Below are 21,642 nucleotides of genomic sequence, written 5' to 3' on the forward strand. Positions count from 1 at the left end.
TCTACCCCTCATTTCTCACTCCATCAGAAAGGCACTGTCACTACTCAGAGAACATGGTCACCTGGCTACTAAGTGGCCAGATGGCCCTGAAACAAGAGACCCTTCAGGTTTCCATCCAGAAACAGGTCCACTGTCCTTGAGCCCCACTGCTCTGGGGATAGGAGAGTAAATGTAAGATGTGTGCCTAGGCCTGTGCACAAGTGTGCAGACCCACACCTGATGCACAGATGTGCAATGTTCCGGGTGCTGTCTTCACTGGGGGGAGAGAGTGACAGCAGAGGGCGGGCTGGGGCGCTATCCCACAGCTGGTGGGAGCAGATGTTCTGTCTCTGCTCAAGGACAGATCACCTCCAGCGAAAGCACAGGGCTCTCTGCTGAGGAAGAGGGGAGAGCCGGGGCCAGGCAGCAGCCAGGGGGAGTTGGCATGCTTCTACAGAATGAACTTGGCTGTCACCATCCCGGTTATTTAGTGCATTCACCTCCCCTGGAGCGAGAACAGGACACTCTCAGGCTAAGAGACGGCAGCACACAGCATGTCCGTAGTAAACAATTTATTTTTCTACCTCAGTTGCTTACAGAGGGAAACATAAAATGTCATTAGGGAGCAGTGCCGATGAACTATTTACAGCAGTGGGGAAATTCACAATGGCTGAACTGAACTGCCTGAGAGGCGAGCACTTTAGGACATGCTCACCAGAGCAAAGCAGTTCACAGACGCCAAGGTCAAAGTCAGAAGAGGAAGAGCCTACGAGTTTTGTTTTGGAAGAGCAACCTCCACCACCACTCATGAAAAGGCCTGTAGAGCAACGGAAGGGAACTGGGCAACTGCTGCATCCGTTTATCTTTAACAAGGGGAGCCAAACTGCCCAGACCCCCCTGCCACACCCACCCACTCTATGAATTCCAAGGATGCTGATATGCAAATGTACAGATCTGCTCTCACTGGGCCAGTCAAACAGAGCCATGGGTACTGCCCACGAACTCTGGCTTTCGTGGGCCCGATTGGACTGTTGTTACTAACTCAAGAGAGTAGGGACATTTCAAAGAGGGAAGTGGACAGCGTCATCACGACAAGATCCTTCTGGATAGGGGTGACTGTCAGGGTGCTAGCCCTGAGATGTAGCCTGGTTTGGACGGCCCCAGGCGTCCTATCCCTTTCCACCCTGGGGAGGTCCCATGGGGTAGGGGTAAGGCACACAGCTAGGGTAGTGGTTGGGGAAGGGGAGCCCAGTGGGGATCTGTGCCCCTGGGTTGCAACAATTGGCAGGGCCAGGGTGACTTCTGCTGTCCCTTCTCAAAAACAGATGAGTTCACTGTGGCAACGGCCACCAAGAGACAGGCCCCAAAGGACAGTGGCAACCGGACAGTGTTTACACAGCTGCTCATTCAGATTCCATCTTCCACACAGTTTTACAGAAGGGTGCGTGTGTGTTCACGCTGCCACCACACTACAGGACAGAGGTGCTCCCTCCAGATCACACCGTTGCGATCCCTCTGGGTCACCAGCACTTAAAAGCTCACTCTGTGCCCTGGGAAATGCCCAGCAAGCCTGCTTGATCATTATTCTAAAAAGGCAATGTCTCCCATGATCGCTCCGGGGAATCCCTACAAAGTCTGTGAACAGGTCCCTACATTCCGGGGAGTTGGGGGACGGGGGACTGTCACAATGCATCCAGGAAGCAAAGTGGGAGGGGGCAGGAGCAGAAAGTTTTCTGAAACAAAACAAAGCCAAACAATGAGGTCTCTTCCAGAATTTAAAACAGGGAAAATCATGTTCATTCACTCAATCAGCCAGACAGGACAGATTTCAGTGGGCCCTGCCAGCAGTTGGGTGGCTCTGGCAGGAGTGTGTACTCTCTAGAAACGATGGCAAAGCCCCACTTGTGATGCCTCTTTTAAGAGCTTGTTGATAACAATTACATCTCATGAATCAAAATCAGCAAATAGTTTGAAAAGTGAAATAGGACCAGACACAGGGTAAACACAGCTACTAGTTAACAGAGTAAACAGAAGGGAGAAGCCCAGAAGGGGATGATGGGAGGAAGTGGGCAGACCACTGTTGCAGGACCACAATTCCAGACTCAACACTGATGAGAATACAGAGCTAGGGAAGACCCCCTGATTGGAGAGGCGGCAGCCATTTGCTGAAGGCTCCCCAGCCTTCCTAGGAAAGAGTCCCAACCCAAGACTGACCCAAGGCCATACAACCCATCTCTTAGCACATTGTGGTGTTTGTTCTCAAAGAATCCTTCAGGTGGCTGAGGGCGTTAAACCCGCTTAACACAGCTGTGTGACCCAGGGAGATCTGCTGGGATTAAGTCACACAGGTGGGGTGAGACCTGGACCCCAGTCAGTTGAGATGGATGTAAAGGTCAGATACATGCAAAGAACACTCTGGAAGGGGTTAGGTTCCTGTGTGCTGAGAAGGGCCAGGTTCCTGCTAGTGAGTGAAGGGTGTGGTTTGAGAACTGGTGTAAGGTGTGTGTGTGTGGGGGGGGGGATGCGGGGGGGGGGGGCTGTCATCTTTCTTCCAGCTTTCCTCTATGATGGACTCAGAAGGCCTAGGAGGGGTGTGGGACTCACACGTCATCTCAGAGGGGCTAGATATGGGAAGTGGGCACAGGGGAAGGCCACTGAGAACACAAAGAAAAACCATCAGGACAACTTGGCGGCAATGACAGCTGTGCCAATGTGAGAAAGTGCCAGGATCGAGCCTCAGGGCATGGGAACCGCTCCACAGAACTGCCCAGAGCAGGTGAGGAGAAGACAGTGCACTAGGCTATGCACTTTTGGAGCACCTCTCTGCAGCCTCTCTGCCTCCTTAGTCACACCTACCTCCAACAGTCCTTACGGTATGCGGCAGAAGATGAAGTCAGAACATCCTAAAGCTTCCATGCTCTAGAAGCCCATCAAGTCTTATGCTCTGTGGCAATGTCAAGTTTGATTCTGGAGGGACAGAGGAGCCAGCCTAGGCTTTGTGTCTAGAACCTTGGCAGGGTGTTAGAACAAGTGGATGGGGGCTGACGTTCCATGAAGGACAACTCCCAGGGGCTAGGGTCAGGAGTGGGGTGAGCTCTGACCTCAACCTGGCTCTTGACATACTAAGACAAAGGCTGGGTGGCTCCCACCTCATCAGCTGCAGATAGATAGTTGTTCTTCTCTGGTCATGGGGTAAGAGAATCTAAGAGGCTTTAAAGTGTGATACAAATGGACAGGAAACAGAAAGTTTGGTGGCTGAGGATGGACTGCTCACCCTATGGGCCAGGGAACACTGTCTGCCTTCAAGGCCAATTTCTACCAGATTTAAGCCTAGTGACTGGCCACAGTTGAGGAGTTGGCACCATGATGAAGATGAACAGCATCTCCAGGCATAGACACTGTACCCACTCCTTATCAAAGCTTTGACTTCCCAGAAGGGGCCAGGCACCTGAGGAACACTACCTCAGTTTGCCCAGCCTCAGCTAGGTCACTCTGACATGTCTGTCTGTCTGGGGCAGACCCAAGGATGTGGACCATAGAGTCAGGATACTACCAGATGCTTCCTAAGCTAATTCAGACAAGACAGGGGTCTTAGCATGGGGTCCACCTCAGCTAGTCCCCAAAGTATTTTACATTGTAATCCTCCAACTCTGCACGTACACACCTCTAAAGTACCATATCTTTTAATCTCTGGAACAACACTGAGCAACAGAACCCTCCACTCTGAGATCAGTCACCAGCCTCATGTGGCTGCTGAGCCACTGGAATGTGGCCAGTGTGAATGTAGAACTCAGGTTTTCCTTTCTCCTGAATTTGAATTATTACAGATCTAAATTTTAGTGGCCAATGGAACCTAGTTGACAAATGGATGCTGGCAAACAGAGAAGTATTAGAAGTTAGCAGTCAGGCTGCCTGAACTAATTGCTGCATCTTGCTCACTCTGACTCTTAGTCTCTGTGCTTTGGGAGCTCTACCTGAAGTAGGGATGAACTAGGAACAGTTCTAGCCTGAATACAGATTCTCTGTCCTTCAGGCACAGGAGTCCAAGCTATTACAAGCTGAAGAGAGGCTGTAGGGAGGGCCCACCAAGAGTCCTTGCTAACAGCATCTCCCAGATGGGGAACTGCTAGGTCCCAGGGAAACCACTCCACCCATCTTGAATTTCTGTGGCTCTGTCTCCCTTCTCTCTCTGACCCCAAAGTCAAAAAAGAGATGTACTGACTGTCTTTCAAAGGTCCCACTCAACGTCCATTCACAAACAAGAGAAGTGATACCCAGAGTAGGTGATGTGCCACAGCCACTTGTCCAACTAGTACCAGAGCCAGGATAAGTGTCTAGGTCTCCAATGCTGGCCAGAATCACAGGACACAGCCCTATACATCTGTCACCATCTCAAAGCCTGAGCTGAGGCCCGTGTTACCTTAGACCTTTCCTCCATGCTCTAGCTCCTCAGGCTCAGAGAGCCTTGTCTCAGGCCAGCTTTCTGTGCCTTCTGCTCATCGCTTCTCCTAGATCTCCAAGTAGATGCTGTGGGATGTTCTGTATGCCAAATGCGTTCTTCTGATTGGTTAGTAAATAAAACACTGATTGGTCAGTAGCCAGGCAGGAAGTATAGGCAGGACAAGCAGAGAAGAAAATTCTGGGAAGTGAAGGCTGGGGAGGACAGACCGGCCATGCACCGCCATGACAAGCGAGATGTAAGGTACAAGTAAGCCACGAGCCACGTGGCAAAGTATAGACTAATAGAAATGGACTAAATATAAGAGTAAGAGCTAGACAATGGTAGGCCTGAGCTAATGGCCAAGCAGTTTAAATAATATAAGCGTCTGTATGTTCATTTTATAAGTGGGCTACCGGACTGCTGGGGTTTAGTGGGACCTGGAGAGAAGCTCGTGTAGAGATGTGATAAACCCCAAGTACAGCTACTGAGTGTAATCCCCCCCCCCCCCCCCCCCCCAGAGAACCATGGAGCACAGATTTCCCTTACATCAGCTCTGGCCATGTTATCTGGCCTTTGACTCTGACACACTAGGCACCTTAATATAGTCTCAATTGTACCGCTTGATGGTGAGATTTACCTCATAAAGAATAGCAACACCAATAAAGCATCACTTCCTGCAGCGTCTCCCCATTTTCCCCAGACCACGCCCACTGGCTCCCTCAGAGCTGAAGCACCAGGGAATGTGGGGGCTGTGCCATGCTCTGCTGTCTATGCAGAGTAGAATGAGAATCTGCACAGCCTGTTCAGGGCACAAAGCACAAGTCTGACTCTTGCAACCTCATCAACATATACCAGAAAAGTCCAATGTATCAAGGCAGTCAGGTGGGTTAGAAGAGAGGGGGGAGGCCGGATGGGAGGCATTAGACAGGCAGCAACAAGCCCTGGGCCTGAAGTTAATCCCCCAGGAGAAGACAGAGAACAGGCTCAGGACAAAGCAGGTGAGCAGAAGGGGTTTCCCATCTCTTCTTGAGGCACTAGCCTCAAGGAAACCCCAGCATCCAAGCCACTCACCTGGGAACTGGTAGCCATAGCTAGGAGCAAATCCAGGGTAGCCTCGGCCATAGGTTGCCACAAAGTTGGGGTAGCCTTGAACACAGAGAGAAAGAACGAGGAGTCAGACAGTGGCCTTGGGTGTGGGGTGACATTTCAGGGAAGGTGGCAGTGAGCACCAGCTGCAGTTACTGTCACAGAATGATGTGTCTCTGGGGAGGATCTCTATCCAGACCCTGGATCCCCTCTCTCCCACGCCTCGAGGTGTGACCATCAGGATGTTTACAACTAACCCGTATTTAGGCAGCCAGACTGCCACCCACAGCCCAGGTACATTCATGAACTTGTAGAGTAAATGCCACACAGAAGAAGGAACACGGTGCCTGCATCTGGCTCTGACATTTGGAGAGCTTACCCTGAATGTACTTTACCTTAAAGATGTTGACAATAGGAGATTAAAGTCCTTGTACTGCCTTCTTCCAAGGCAGTGGACAGGATCCAGAGCACCACACAGGGCAGGGGCACTGTGGGATTGGCAGTTTAGTAGCCACACAGAGGGCTGCCTCTCGGCTCAGCAAGCCACAGCTGGGGGAGGCAGGGGCCATGTCCTAGTACAGACACTGCACAGATGTGCGTCTCCAGAGGGACTGTGTGGAAATATGGGCCATGAAGCTCCAGCTGAGCTCTGAAGGCCAGGTGCAGAGTTTCTATGGACAACTCACGGTAGAGAGTCTGTCCAAATCCTTTTGCAGCAGGTGATCTAGGGTGATCATGAACTGAGGGGTGCTGAGAGCCCTCTGGTGAGTCCTAGAGAGGGTGGGCCTGCTCCAACCTGGACGGAATCTCCCACTTACAAGGTCATTGCAGCACTGTCCACCTCATTCTTCATGCCCCTGTCTTGATTCTGACCACAGTGAAGGTGAATGGAGCCTTCTTGTACCCTAACTCCCTTGGTCACAGCAGCTCCATAGCTACCTCCTGCCTTGTCCCGAGAGACTGATTCTGCTTCCTTCCACCCAGTGTGGGTTAGCTCAGTACAATCGTACTCCAAAAATGTCACCTCGGTCTCCTACCAGCACACCAGCTAGCCCTCAGCTTTGGCATCTGAGGTGGCTGTCTGGTGGGTGTCAGTCTGGCCAGCCCTTGAAGGAACTCTGCCTCTGCCTGGGAGGCAGGCCAATGCAAACCTTCACAGGGACCTGCAGCCAGAGCCAGTGGACAGAGGATGGGCAGGTGACTCTGAGTTTACTCTGGCACCAGCAGGACAATCCAGCATCCAGAGGTGCCAAGTGGCTCTCTGACCAGGCCATTGCTGGGCTGTTGTCCCCTTGGCTGGCAGCTAGAGTTCTGAGGGCTTAGCTCTCTAAGCTGCTGTCTGCTTTCCAGGTTCCATTCCCCAGCCTCCCTGCTAAGTCTGAGCACCACCACACCGCTGTTAATAATCTCTGCTGTCTCCAGAAGCCAGAGGTATTTCTTCTATTTCCACTGAAAAGATGGTGGAAAGCCATTTCAGTGAGACTTCGTGACAGCTTTCCAGAAGACAGGGCGCAGTGGCCATTCTCTACCTGTTCCTGCTCTCCTCGTACACTACACCTGAATACAAGCTCTGGGGGTTCATTATCTACCTCCACACTGAGTATCACACCAAGCACCTTCCAACCCTGCAAGCCAAGGCTGGGGGTGAAGACCTGCTCACTATGTTCTCCTCGCCATCACAAGTCAGGTCTTGGAGCTCTTCCCACTGCCAGGCAGTGTTTGTACCTCACAGGCACAAAGTTAGGCCTTGCATGGCTTCTTTCCTGTAGATGTTGGTTGATGGCTTCACTACTGGACCCAGGTCACTCATGGTCAGGAGACCTGAATCTAGTCCTGGCTCAGGACCACTCCCTTGGGGATGACTGTGGTTTGAAGGCTTGAGTCTCCCTAAATTCACACTGAAATCCTAACCATAAACCTGACGTACTGTATCAGGAGGAAGGGCCTTTGAGAGGCGATTGGTTCACAAGAGCACAGCCCTCATAAATGGGATTAATGCTCATTCAAGGAAGGTTCCAGGGAGACCACTGACTCACTGTGTGAGGCCGGAGTACTGTCGTGATGAACAGAGGCTTTTGCCTTGATTTTGGATTTCCTACTCTTCAGGACTGAGAAGTAGATGTCAATTCAAAAGCTGATCAAGACCTATGGGATTCTGTCATAGGACTCTGACCTAAGGCAGAGAGGTTTCCCCCTTTCTCTTGAAGTCTTGGAGTCTTGCCACAGGCAGAAAGCTTTGCAGGTCACCAGCGGCACTAATGTGCCCAAATTCTCAGCAATGACCAGCTGTGGTCCTTGCTACAGCTGGAGTCTTCCCACAGTGCAGTCCTACTGAACTCACTGGCCAATCAGGCTACACCTCTTCTTCCTCTGGGCCCTGTCACTGGCTCTGTCCTGGTGATATTATCTGCCAGGCCTCTGATGCCTCACTGGCTGAGAGGTAAGACAGAATGCCTCAGCAACTTTCTCCCTACTGGTCTCAGAGGGGCAGGAGCCTAAGCCACTGAGCTCAGAGTACCTGATGGGAGAGAGAAGGCAGAGCGGTGGCCAGGCCCCAGAGATCTTGATCGGACGCATACGCAACGGGCTGTTGTCTGGAATTTATTTCTTGGCTGGGCAGCTCAATTCTCCTCTAAATTAATCACCCACTATCAAATCAGATCTTTCAGGGCTAGATTTCTTATAGCACTATTTCAACAATATTGATAAATGGATTATAGGCAAATGGTCAAATCACTATTGCCTAGGGGCTTTCCTGAAGAAAAATGGCTCCTTTGCTGCCAACTTCAGAGCAGGGTCCTAAATCTGAAGTGTTAATTTGACAGCAAGAGCAAAAAGCTCATGCATCATTTTCCCTGGATGTAGGTAAGGAACAGTGGAACGGCTGGTCTCTCCTGGTACTCAAGCCAACTGTATGACCTGACTGCATGGACTTTCCCTCACGCAGATCCTAAAGTCTTCAACAGAAGACACGTACAGCCAAGTGCAAGCAACCTTTGGGCCTCACCCCATTCTTCCGGACAGGCCAATATCATCATCGCCCAAGGAACGGAGATGAAAATTCCACACCTGCCACGCTGGGGGATCTCATCTCCATACCCCCAATACTGAACAGCCTCTGTCAGGCAGATGAAATTATAAATTTATAATACAACATTACTTCAATTTTCCTCTTCATTTGCGGCTGTGCAGCCCAGCTCTGCTCCAGTGGCTCAGGGCCCAGGCCGTCCAGGGGAAACTGGCTGGCTGCATATCAATAGCACATTACAGGAGACCCACGCGAACGCTCCATCAAGCCACATTACAGCAGAATGACCCAGCCACCACTTCCATTAGCAGCTGGGCCCCTCCCATGCTGGCCACTGCACAATTTATTTGCTCCAGTACTCTGGATGCCTGATCAATCCCACAGTAATTATCTCTTGTCACTAAAGGAAAAAAAAAATCAAGCCTTCTGCCTGGATGACCACCTTCCTCATACCCAGGCTTGCTTTCCACTGTGATTGTACAAGTCAGAAAGGGAAAGGGTGTGCTGGAAAGTTTTTTATGTGGCCCCCTCCTTAGGATGCTCACAGGCCTCTCAAAACCGTGCCTTTAGATCTTTGCTCCTAACTTAGAGATGTTTGCATCCTGGATGGGTCATGGCTCTTCCAGGCGCTTCCTCAACCACCAAGTGTCCAAAAAGGAGGCTTTTCCCCGGCCCTTGACTTTACAGAGACAAGAGAGAAGGGCCATTTATCCACAGAGCACAGTGAGTGTTTGCTACACGTGCAGCACTGCCTGGGGCTACTATGGTAGCTCGGCAAGGTCGACCGAGTACCAAGAGCCCCTCCTAGGCAAGGATGTGAAGGCGCTCTGTGAAGCCACACAGCCCAAGAATTCTCCCAGGTTGTCGGGACTCCTCCACACACCCACTAATTTGACCTTAATGAAAACTATCTGAAAGGAAAGCTTCGGTCCCCTGGGGGCATGGGCCATATCACAAAAAAATCCAGGGCTGATGTGCACATGGAACTGGCCCACACCACACTGGCCAGCAAAGGACAGTAGTCGCACAGACTCAGAAGGCTCTATGGATCCACTGCTCTGGAGGGGCAAGGAACGGCCAGATTCTGAGCTGCTTCTGTCTGCCAAGAAATATGTGCACAAATTAGGACAGCCAAGCTGGCATTTGGGGAGAAAGAGAAAGTCCAGTGGGGTCTATAGGCAACTCCAGGAAGGTAAGCAGTGGGTTCTGTCCATCTCCTGATCTGGAGTGAATGTCAGCAGATCACAGCTCCCTGGGCCCTTTCAACAGTTATTGATTTTACTTATTATTTATTTATTGCTTTCAATTTAGACAGCATTAGTGTCCGGCAGCACTGTAACCAGGGTTTTGCAAGGATCTCTTGAGACAAGTGAGGATAAGAATGTGTTTGGCTACTCGTAGCTGGCTCAAAGCATCTCTCTTCTCCCCCAGCTGCTAAGGGAAGTTTTCCCACAAGGCTTCAACACTGTGCTTTCTCTCTCGACCACGTGTTTAATAAACAGCATGTGCCAAACCAGGCCAAGAGCATTAAAGGCAGTGGGATTATGAGGTTGAAGGCAGAGAAGGCCAAGAGAATGAAATACATCAACAGGCATGTGTTTAATTTTACTAAGTCCACTCTCATTAGGAAAAACTAGGGCGATTCTGCAGCATCAGGCTGGATGACGACGGGTGTTCCCACAGAATGTGGACAATGGGGCAGGACCTGGAGGCTGCAAAAGCACCTTTCCAATGGCATGGTTTCTGGTTCTGTCTGGCTCAGAAGAAAGAGGTGGACCTTGGAGCAATTCCCCTCCTCTTCAGCCCCTATGCTCTTTTTTTAAGGAATTCTTACCATCTTTTATTCTATTCTATTAAAGGCCATGAAAGCGAAAGTCAAAACATGTTGCATTTTCCTCTAGGATGTTGGAAGCTGTATCAAGAGAAATCAAGAAAGAATGCCATACTCCGAAATACTCATCAGCTTCCCTTTCATGAGACTCCCCAAAGGATGGAGAAAATCCTGAAAAGTATTTTAAAAATTAGTTCCATGGTGCCTAGTCATGAGACCAGCAAGCTGACTGTCTCAGCTCCTGACTGGAACACTGGCTCCCTGAGACTAGAGGCAGAGTTCTCATGCTGGCACACAGCAGGCACTCGGTAAACACATGTTGGATGAGTGAATTTAACATTTCAGTGGCTTATACTTTGCTTTTAAATATTCTTCTTGGAAACTCCCTTCATTAAGGAGTATTTATTTTTCAGGGTCTCACGATGTAGCTCAGATTGGCCAGGATCTGTGGTCTAGCCTTAGCCTCCTTAATGCTAGAATTACAGCTGTGTGCCACTGAGACTGGTTATTCACAGTGATTTGTTTGTTTGTTTTTCATCAAGCAGGGTTTTCACATAGCCCAGGCTGCCCCAGTCTTGCCATGTAGCTAAGGATGACCTTGAACTGCTGATCTTCCCGCTTCTACCTCCTAAGTGCTAGGATTACAGGTGTGTGCCACCATGCCTGGTTCTTCAGTGGATTAGATTTTTTTTTCTTTTTTCTTTTTCCTGTAGGAGCCAAGTCCATCAGGCAAACTGTTAAGAGAGTTTAATAGCATGGGTTCCAGTACTGACAATGCAAACACTGCACTATGGAGGTAGTGACCCTACCCAAAAAGGAGACCACCCCAGGCCACACTACCATGTTAGAGGAAAGACAGGAAAACAATGAAGCAGTTACGGAGGATGGAGTCTTCCTCCCAATTCCTCTGAAAGGGCCCATGGACCCCGTTGCATCATCAGGGACAGAAAGGCCATCGAGGGTGCCTATATGGCGAGCTAAGTAGTCTGCCATAGAGCAACATAATATAATTCTCAGTGGTTCTAACAATCATTTAGAAGTAATAACTATGCAGTTGGGGGGATGGCTTGGTTGGTCATGTGCTTGTTGCACAAGCCTAAGGACCTGAGTTTGATTCCTCAACAGCCATATAAAAATGGAAGGTGTCGTAGTCAAGCCCAGTACTCAAAGCAAAGAGAAGGATTCTTGGGGCTCGCTGGCCAGCCAGTTTAGCTGAACTGATGAGCTCCCAGTTCAGTGAGAAACCTGTGGCTTGTACATGTATGTAGCGATTTCAACGCACAAATACCCTCTTACATGTATCTCGATCTATGGAGAGTCTTGAATTTTCTCTATTAAGTGTGTGTCCTTAGAGCTGATGATGGAGTTACACCCTGATAAACTTACCACAGACCGACAAAGTGTGGTATGCCAAAAAATACATTCACCATACCTAATCTTCCAACTTGTATGGCTAAGTGACAGCCCACTGCAGACTTGCCTTCAATTCCCTTTCTGATAGAGAACATGGCTGTTCTCTGACAAGCCACCATTCAGTCGCTGCCCCTGTCTAGCAACCCCAGGGAGTGTGGTGCTGTAAATGGCCAGCCTGATCCAGACTCAATAGTCAAAGCGGTGTCTACTGAATACACAACAGCTGCCTCACTGTTAAGTAGAAAATTAGTGGGGTCAAGCCAACAGAAGCCAGGGACAATCTTGTCTACCATAGGATAGTTCCTGAGCTCAATACACAAGCCAACTTCTGATCTCCCTGCCTCCACCTCCTGAGTGTTAAGTGCGGAGTTCACAGGTGTGCACCACCACTCCCAGTTCTGGGCAGCGACTTCAGGCATGCTAGGTAAGCACTCTACCAATGGAGCTGCACTCCAGTCCGACCATATTGTTTTAATTACTGTAGCTTTATGCGGTGCTTTAAGATACAGTCAAACTGGTGTTTTCTGATTTCTCTTAAAAAACAAACAAACAAACAAACAAACAAAACACTTTATTTTTTTATTTTCTTTCATGCTTCTATTTCTAGGTAAGTTTTAGAACCACACAGGCAGTTTCTAAAGAATTATAATAGGATTTCTCTTGTAAACTCTGTTAAGCCTAAAAAATTAATCTGACGAGAATTAATAGATTGGCCATTTCAAAAATATTCTCAATGGCACCATTCTCCGTCTCTAAAGTTCTTCAATATAGCTTTACCTGCCCAAGTTATTTTCTCAGACAAGTAGATACAATTCTTTGTGAGAGCATGAAAAGTTTCATACATTTAAAACTAAGCCAGGAATGATTTCAACAGGAGCAAATCTGAAAACATACAAAGAGCTTATCAAACAATATAGAAGAGGGACTCTTAGCCAAGCCAAATGAAAACCCATTAAAACTAGACAGCTCATGTGCCTGAATGGAATTTTACCATTAACGACCATTTATCCCATTTAATTAGTATTTTCCCGACACACAATAACTTGCACTAAAATACCGTTCTCTCGCCTTGAAATTTCTAATTATTGTTGCGACCCACACCATTACGCATCTCCTACGCTTTTCCCATCTTTCATGCCATTTAAGCGGTGAGATTTTCAATTATCTACGCAGGGCGGACAGAGATACCTCTAAGGAAAGGGGCATAATATGCAACTCAATTTCTCTAAAAGCCAGGAGAGATCATTTTTAGTCAGAACAAACACACTTTGTCTTTCATCATTTTTTTTTTTTTTGCAAATAAAGAGTAAAACAGGCTATTTAAAACATCCATTTAAATGCAAATTTTGATATCCCAAGAGAAAAATGTTAATCATTTAAATAGACAGGATTAGTGCCCACCCTTGCCACCCTTCAGTGCCTCTTCTGAGTTTTAGAAAAATGTAGCCCGAGTCCACACAAATTAAGCCAGCAAGGAGTTCTTAGGTCTCAGGAACTCTCACTGGGCCAAGAAGGCTGGGACTGAGAGGGAGGGTAGCTCTGTTTTGTCTTTGAGGAAGGGGTGGGCAAACAGTCTAAGTACACCATGAGCTAGGGATGAGGCGAGATGCTCCACTGATGGCCATGGCCATCTCAAAGAGGAAGCCACCACCCTCACTAGAAGATGAGGAAACGGCAGCTCTCGCAGGTAAACTGAAGCTCACATCAGGCAAGGGACGGTTAAGTGACTCAGGAGCATGTACAGGCTGCCACAACCCTCACCCCCAGTCTACTGTGCTCCCCCAAACCCACACCTGTGCAGACTCACCCAGCATCCCCATGCCAAGCATGAACGCATCCATGGTGTAGGGCAGCCCCCGGGCCCGGCCTCTTGTCCCAGGTGGGAACATGACTTCTTTCGGCTGAGCTTTCTTACATTCTACCTGTTAAACAGAAAAGAGGACAAATGAGATGCAAATGAATTCCACGGAAATGTCAGACGCAGAACTGATCGGGTTACGAGCTGTTATTTTTAGCCTTGCTCCTTACTCACTATAAAAATAGCTGTGCTGAGTAAATGGCCTGCAAAATAAATATTTAAGAAACCACACCACTTGTGCAAATCCTGCTTTGGAAAAACCTACAAGGATGAAATTAGGTTCTGGAAGGGCAGCGAGGACGTAAGCTAAAGATACACACATGGGGCTGCAACCTGGTGCAGAAATCATGATGGCTGAGACGGCGGTGGCAGCTGATGGATGGGCCTGTGGATAACAGCAGCGGTGGCAATTATAAGCATCTTTCATGGCTGTTTGGCCTTTTAGACAGTTTCCTTGATGGTCCTGAAGGCTAGGGACTCCTCACATCAGGCCATCAGAGACCTTCTTTTATGAAACAGAGAGGGTACTCGGTCTTGGCTCCATCTCCCAGATGAGAAAACTCAACCTCAGAGGCTCAGAAGTAACATACCATATTCCACCCTGGCAGGCAAAGGCCCTGAAGCCAGTTACACTTACCAGGTCAGTGATGTCACCATGCCCAAGGAACCCCACACCATCCTACTTCCCAAGGGAGTCCCGAGGTCTAACATAGATTCCATTCCTATGGGTTACTGGTTTTGCATTTAGCATGTGTGTCTTTTGGTGGCTGCTAATCTTTCCATTTCTCTTCTGCCTCTAAAACCTCACAATCCTATTCAACATAGGCACACAGAGGTCACTTACTGAACAGTATTACTTACACAAAATAAAAACCTTAGGACTAAAGGAGATGGCTCATTTTCAGTCACCCCTGATGTCCTGAGCTCACTCTCTGGGATTCACATGGTGGGGGGAGAGAACTGATTCTCAGAGTTGTCCTCAGACCTCCACGTATGTCATGGCGCATGCACTCCAACATAAATAAAGACATGCAATAAAAAGCAAACTCTAGTAAACAATTCCGTGGCCTGCGGAAGCTCCTGCGTGGTTTGACGGGACTGCCTAAGCTTGCTCAGCATTACTTGCTTTTAGTTTACAAGCGAATTTAACAAGCACCGTTGGCTGTAAATCAAGCTCATTGCTGATAAAGATGAGCTGTTGCAGGGGCAAGGCAGGGCACTCAGAGCAGCCAACAGTAACAGCATGGGAGCCTGACGGTGACAGAGGAAGAAGAATCAGGTATCTTATTTGAAAACAGTCTGGGGACATATGGTATAGGAGCAAAAGCTTCTCTTGGTCCAGCAGCTGCCAGGGGTATCACTGTATTGCAGGAGATTATAGTTGCTTATGGTGTGTCTGAGGCAGCCAGAGTGCGCTAGCCAAATTGTGTGCAGTATACACTGCTTAAAAGGGGTGCCTACGCAGGGGATCAATCTGGGAGACAGGCTCATCCCAGACACTCCCATTAAAAATACTAAGTATTTTTAGTAGTAATTATAAAGCAGGAGTAGGGGTGTATCCCTCTAATCTAAGCACTTGGGATGCTGAAGCAGGATTACAAGTTTGAGGAATGCCTGGATTATGTAGCAAGGTTTTGTCCAAAAAAAAAAAAAAAAAAAAAAAAAAAAAAAAAAAAAAAAAAGAAAAAGAAAGAAAAGCAATTCTTTGTTGATCAAGGGGAAAACTTGACCTGAAATACTCTGCAACCATGTAAGAGGTATTCTTCTTTTTATTAAATATATTTATTTATTAAAATATTTTCTATTTTACATACCAACCCCAGTTCCCCCTCCCTCCCCTTCTCCCACCTCCTTACCTCCCTCCCACTCTGCCCCCATCCACTCCTCAGAGTGGGTAAGGCCTCCCATGGTAGTCAACAAAGTCTGGCATACCAAGTTGAAGGAGAGCCTAGCCCCTCTCCATTGGTATTCCCCCCACAGGGAATGGGCTCCAAAAAGTCAGTTCATGCACCTGGGATAAGTCCTGGCCCTGCTGCCAGGGACCCCACACACAGATCAAGCCACACAACTGTCACCCACATTCAGCGGGCCTAGTTCAGTCCCATGCAGGTTCCCGAGCTGTCAGTCCAGAGTCAGTGAGTTCCAACTAGCACGGGTCAGCTGTCTCTGTGGGTTTCCCCATCATGATCTTGACCCCCTCTTCTTTTTTTTTTTTGAATGTTGAATGCCATTTATTGAAGGAGAGAGAGGTATTACTCTTGATCTTTGAAGAGTGGTAACTACAAATGTCTATAAAAATGGACAAAAATCACTCAGCGTGCATGACAAACATGTTTAAGATAAAGGGATTTATTTGTTTTTGTTTTGTAGATTAGAAGAAATCAACAAGGTGAAAGAAAAATAGGACAAAGAGACAAACAGGCAGCTCACAAGTTAATAAACAAACACAGAGCTTCACAGGGGTGGGGCTAGGGAGGGGGTGGCGCACTCCTGTAATCCCAGCCCTCGGGAGGCAGAGGCAGGCGGATCTCTGTGAGTTAGAGGTTTACTGAGTGAGTTCCAGGACAGCCAAGGCTATACAGAGACACTCTGTCTCGAAAAAACAAACAAACAAAAAGAAACACATATCTTCAAAGTAAACTATTTTGGGGACTGGGAAGATGGTTCAGTGGATGAAGACATGGGCCATACAAGCATGAAGACGTGGGTTCAAAGGTCCAGAGCCCATGGAAGAGATAGACATGTGGCCTGAGCACCTATAGTCCCAGCAGTCCAGTGAGGAAATGGGAGAATCCTGCAAGCTTGTGGGCTAGAAAAGCTGGTGTAGGTAGTCAAAAAGAAGCAGATTCTGTGCCAAGGACTGCTAGCCACAGTTGCCCTCTGATTACTGCCCAAATGCTGTGGCGTGCGCGCGCGCACGCGCGCGCGCACACACACACACACACACACACACACACACACACACACACACACACAGACGATGTATTCTTGTCTATTCAATGGGCCCTGAGGACAGTGCGTTACTTCTTCCCATTGTCATCAAATACCTGACCAGAAGCGATTTCAGCGAACAAGGGCTTGTTTGGGCTCACAGTTTGGGAAGGAAGGCATGGCTATAGTTGTGAGGAAACTCTGTAGTCAGCAAGTAAAGGGCAGGGAAAAAGAGGGGCTGAGATACATAAACATCAAGGCCTGGAGGCTGGAGAGGTTCAGTGGTGAAGAGTGTGTATTGACTGTAAACTGGGCGTGGTGGTGCACGCCTTTTACCCTAGTACTCAGGAGACAGAGACAGCCATATTCTGTGGGTTTGAGGCCAGCCTGATCTACATAGTGAGTTCCAGGACAGCCAGAGCTACATAGTGAGTTTCTGTCTCAAAGAAAAAAAAAATGTACACTGTCCTTCCAGAGGGCTGATTTTTTTTGGGGGGGAGGGGGAGGGACTGGTTTCCGAGAAAGGGTTTTCTCTGTGCAGCTTTGGCGCCTGTCCTGGATCTCACTCTGTAGCTTAGGCTGCTGACCTTGAACTCACAGAGATGCGTCTGCCTCTGCCTCCCAAGTGCTGGGATTAAAGGCATGCACCACTAATGCCTGGCCAGAAGGCTGATTTTTTAGTCCAGACAGCTCACAGCTTCCTCTAACTTCAGCTCTAGGGAATCTTATCTGGCACTTGTGTGTGTGTGTGTGTGTGTGTGTGTGTGTGTGTGTGTGTGTATGCACGCGCGCTCATAAGCGCACCCCCCCCCCCACAGAGACACAGACAGACAGACACACATACTAAAAATACATTGTAACACAATAACAAAGCAAAACTCCTGAAGGCTTGCCCCCAGTGACAAACTTCCTCCAGAGAGGCGATATAGTGGGCAGCCATTCCAGCTTTGACCTGGAAGTTCCAACCCCCAATGAGGCTTCTGTAACGGTCACGCCTACAAGGCAGGGCCGAGAGAGGACACTGTAGACCCGAGATCTGGATGGGCTGGCTCTCTTGGTTCCTGGACCCTGGGTGCTGGAGGTAAACAGAGCAGAGTTCTCCAGAGAACACCGCCGGACTGCGACACACCTTTCCCAGACCTTGTTACCAATCCCTTCACTTGTAAGTTACCTTACAAAATAAACCTCCCTTTTAACTACGTGGAGTGGCCTTAATAATTTCACCAGTAATGCTCTATCCCCAAAAGGTTCCCCAGCAGCACCGCCAGCTAGGGACCAAGGGTTCAAATATATGAACTGCAGGGCAATATTTCATAGTCAATCGACAAAGGCAGAAATCAGCACTTGGATGTTCATGAAGGGCAACTGGTTAATATATAAAAACCTACCATGAACCCATCTTTTGATCTAATAATCCTACATGTAGGAATGTGTACTGTGAGGGTCTATGAGGCCAGGGATAACAACAACAATAATAATAAGCCAACAACAGGAACTATGTAAGATGAGATGAGTCTGTATGTAAGGGCTCTCGCCACCACGCTTGACCACCTGAGCCTGACCCACATGGTCAAAGGTGAGAACTGCCTAAGTTGTCCTCTAAGACTCCCCTATGTGTGGCAGGGCACACACACAGACACAGACCCACAGGCACACATACACACCCACACCCACTACCCGCCCTCCACAGTAATGGGATGAGGGTTTCTAGATGGCTGAACAGTTAAGAGCACTTGTTCTTGTAGAGGACCTAGATTCCAGTCCCAGCACCCACATGGTGGCTCACAACTGTCCAACTCCCCTTTCTGACCTCTGCAGATTCAAGGCATACATGTGGTACACAGACATATATGTAGACAAAAACACTTATATAAAATAAAATATTTTTAAGGCGGGCCATGGTGACACATGCTTTTAATCCCAGCACCCCGGAGGCAGAGGCAGGTGGATCTCTGTGAGTTTGAGGCCAGCCTGGTCTACAGTGTGAGTTCCAGGACAAGCCAGGGCTGTTATACACAGAAACTCTGTCTCAGAAAAGACACACACACACACACACACACACACACACACACACACACACACCTTTAAAAAAGTTAAAAAACAAATCCAAACAAACAAACAAACAACAGAACAGGAGATTGATAGATTGATAAACTGGAGTTCGGTTGAGTACCACCAAAACACTGGCCATGAGGTACTGGTATTGGGAACCTCCTAGGTCCCTGGCAGACTAGGACATTAGTTACCCTAACTGCAGGAAGACAGACATAAATGACCTTGTGGAGAGAAAAAAAAAAAACAAACAAACCAAGTGTGTATATTGCACTAAAAATATTTAAAAGATCTACCAAAGTTGTCTTAGAGCAGCAACAAATTATGGTGTATTTTGCTACTGTGTATTTTCCAAGTTTCCTGCTGCGTAGTGGCTGCATGTTTACATAAAACAACGCAACAGCCTGTCATCAGTAGGGTTATGGGGGGATTTCTCTTGCATGGAAGTGAAGAAAGGTGATTAAAAAAATAAATTCAACCACATCGGGTCTTTTAAATTTCTCCTCATAGCTCAGGCATGGTGATTAGCCCTAGGCCCTGCCTTTGCGCCCCCATCCTGGGGGCTGGAGCTGAGAAGTCTCCTTTGCAGGAAGCTGCCCCAGCACAGGAAGATGGGCGTGCCCTGAGCAGGCAGGCAGATAATTACCTAACACTGACACCAGGATGGGAATAATGCCGCTAACCAGCTCAGTTCCTAACAGCCCTATCGGTGGCAATCTATTGCTTTGTCTTATGAAAACCTGCTGCCTGTTCCTAGGCAACCCGATCAACGGAAATTTCAGGTTTATACAATTTTCATTTAGGGAACATAAAGGTTAACTAACTGTAATGGGAGTATTTTAAACAAACCCACCTACTCTTCCCAGCACTGAGCAGGGCTGGCAGCTCGGTGGAATTCTGTTGTCTTTGCTGGTGACATTTTGGCAGCACCCACCACAGGAGCTCTGTCAACCACCTGCCCGTCACAGCGAGTGCACTCAAGGCCAGAGGCCATGGCAGGTGAAGTCTCTGGGGCCTCAGCCTGTCCTGGGCCTTTGAGTGACAGGAGAAGCAATGGACACAGCAGGGAGCCTGCTCTGGCCAGCAGTGAGAGCTTTAGGAAAGACTGCTCAGGTCCAGAGGGCTGCTTGCACTCTGTCCCCACTCCCTGCCCCTGGAGATTCAGGCAGATTAATTCTGTGGAAGAACTCAGAGCCAGGATGTGGGGATCCACCAATAAACCTGCTCTCCCATTCCCTCGGTCACCAAGGGTGTAGGCAAGTGCTCTCTGAACATCCAAGTCTTTTGGGCTTGCCACTTCTCCATCTCTAGGTATAGACCACACATAGGCTATCTTCTCCTGTACCTGTGGCAAGCCAGAGAGCTTGACCCAAGACCTAGAGGGAAAATCAGAACCAAACAGCAAAACCCAAAATATTTCTTTGGTTCTGGTCTTAGACTCAGGGCATCTGGACATGGACCATGTTCCGGACATCAACAATCACGCACCAAATGTCCCCAAACAGTGGCTTTGCACAGCCTCTGATTGTCTTCCTCAGAGCTCTGAGTTGATAGGGCTTGGGTTATCTCATGGAGCTGCGGTCAGATGGTGGCTAGGGCTGGAGTGAGAGAAAGCCGTGACTAAGTTGAGGGTCCAAGACTGACCATGGATACCACCTACAGCTTCTCCAGGACGTTCTCATGGCCTTGTTACAGAATGAACATCCCAAGAGATTCTGCATATGCTTCTAACAGAGCCTTGGGATTCACACTATGTAACATCCACCACATTCTACTGTGTGCCCTATGCCAGCTCAGAGCCAGCGAGGGAGGACGGGACAATGTTGTAAACAGCTGGAACATGGAGATCTAAGGGCTGTTTTTAGAGGTAGGTACTGCCTGAGGTCACTGACGTGGGCATCCGATAGGAGGGTGGGAGGCATTCTGCCATCCTGTTGCCTGTTGGCTGGGTTCTCAGGGTAGTGGGCACTGAGGTCTGCTGACATCATAGGGCAGTGGGCAGAGCACATAAGCTCCCTTTCCACAGTAGCACTTCGGGCCTCTATGGGATTTTGTGGACATTAGAAACAAATTGGTCGTAGTTTTCCAGGGGTTTATTGCTTGTTTTTCTTCTTCCTTCTCCCTCTCCTTCTCTTCCTCCTCCCTTTTTTTTGGGTGGTGGTGCTGGGTATCAAACCCAGGGCCTTGTGCATGCTAGGCAGATGCTCTTCCACTGAGCTATACCCCAGCCCTATTATTGTTTCTGATTTGTTCTTTGGACTTTGGTGGTTTGAAAGAAAATGGCCTCCAAAGGGAGGTGTGGTCTTGTTGGAGGAAGTGTGTCTCTGTGGGGGCGGGCTTTGAGGTTTCTTTTGCTCAAGCTTCCCTCAGTGTGACAGTCAGTCAAGTTCCTGTTGCTTCTGAGTCAAGATGTAAGGACTTTCCACTCCAAGACCATGTCTGCCTGCAGGCCGTCTTGCTCCCCGCCATGATGATAATGGACCGAACCTCTGAAACTCCAAGTAAGCACCCCAATTAAATGTTTTCTTTGTAAGAGTTGCCGTGGTCATGGTGTCTCTTCACAGCAACCCCAAAGACACAGACGTAATTTCAAACTTCTAGAAAAGTTGCAAAGATAGCCAAAGAACAGCTGGTATCTTTTTGCCAACACTGCTCACTATTAGCATTCTGACACACACACCTCAGCCCTTGCACACACTCCATGTCTGTATCTGGAGGCGGAGGGGTGGGTTTGTGTTTCCTATTCAAGAGCATGCTGCAGAAAAAAGGGCTGGACTCAGTGCTTGGGCACTTATACACACCTGGCTCTGGTGATTCCCCAGCATTCCAAGAAAAGAAAATGCTAAAACCTTCTTGTCTGAGACTAAGTTGCAAACTTTTGTGATTTTCCAGTTCTAAACATGGGGACAGTTTCTTACGTAACCAGAGCAGTTACCAACTTCAACAGGGGCACGGACTTTTATCAAGCTTTCACAATCCTTTTGCTAATGGACTTAACGATGCCCCTTTATGACAATACCTCT

The 21,642-nt window shown here is 48.5% G+C and overlaps 1 protein-coding gene across 5 annotated transcripts in view; it reads right to left on the bottom strand.

Annotated features, from left to right (window-relative positions):
• Msi2 (musashi RNA binding protein 2) overlaps positions 1 to 21,642 on the bottom strand; it is a 245,157-nt gene that overhangs the window by 36,850 nt on the left and 186,665 nt on the right. For all 5 annotated transcript variants that reach the window (XM_036195661.1, XM_036195662.1, XM_036195660.1 and 2 more), the window contains exons 4-5: positions 13,586 to 13,700; positions 5,492 to 5,566 (exon numbers count right to left, since the gene is read on the bottom strand). In XM_036195661.1, coding sequence (XP_036051554.1) covers positions 5,492 to 5,566; positions 13,586 to 13,700 — 190 coding nt within the window. The remainder of the gene's footprint in view (positions 1 to 5,491; positions 5,567 to 13,585; positions 13,701 to 21,642) is intronic.

The sequence above is a fragment of the Onychomys torridus genome, chromosome 8 (assembly GCF_903995425.1).
Source record: "Onychomys torridus chromosome 8, mOncTor1.1, whole genome shotgun sequence".
NCBI classification, from domain to species: domain Eukaryota; kingdom Metazoa; phylum Chordata; class Mammalia; order Rodentia; family Cricetidae; genus Onychomys; species Onychomys torridus.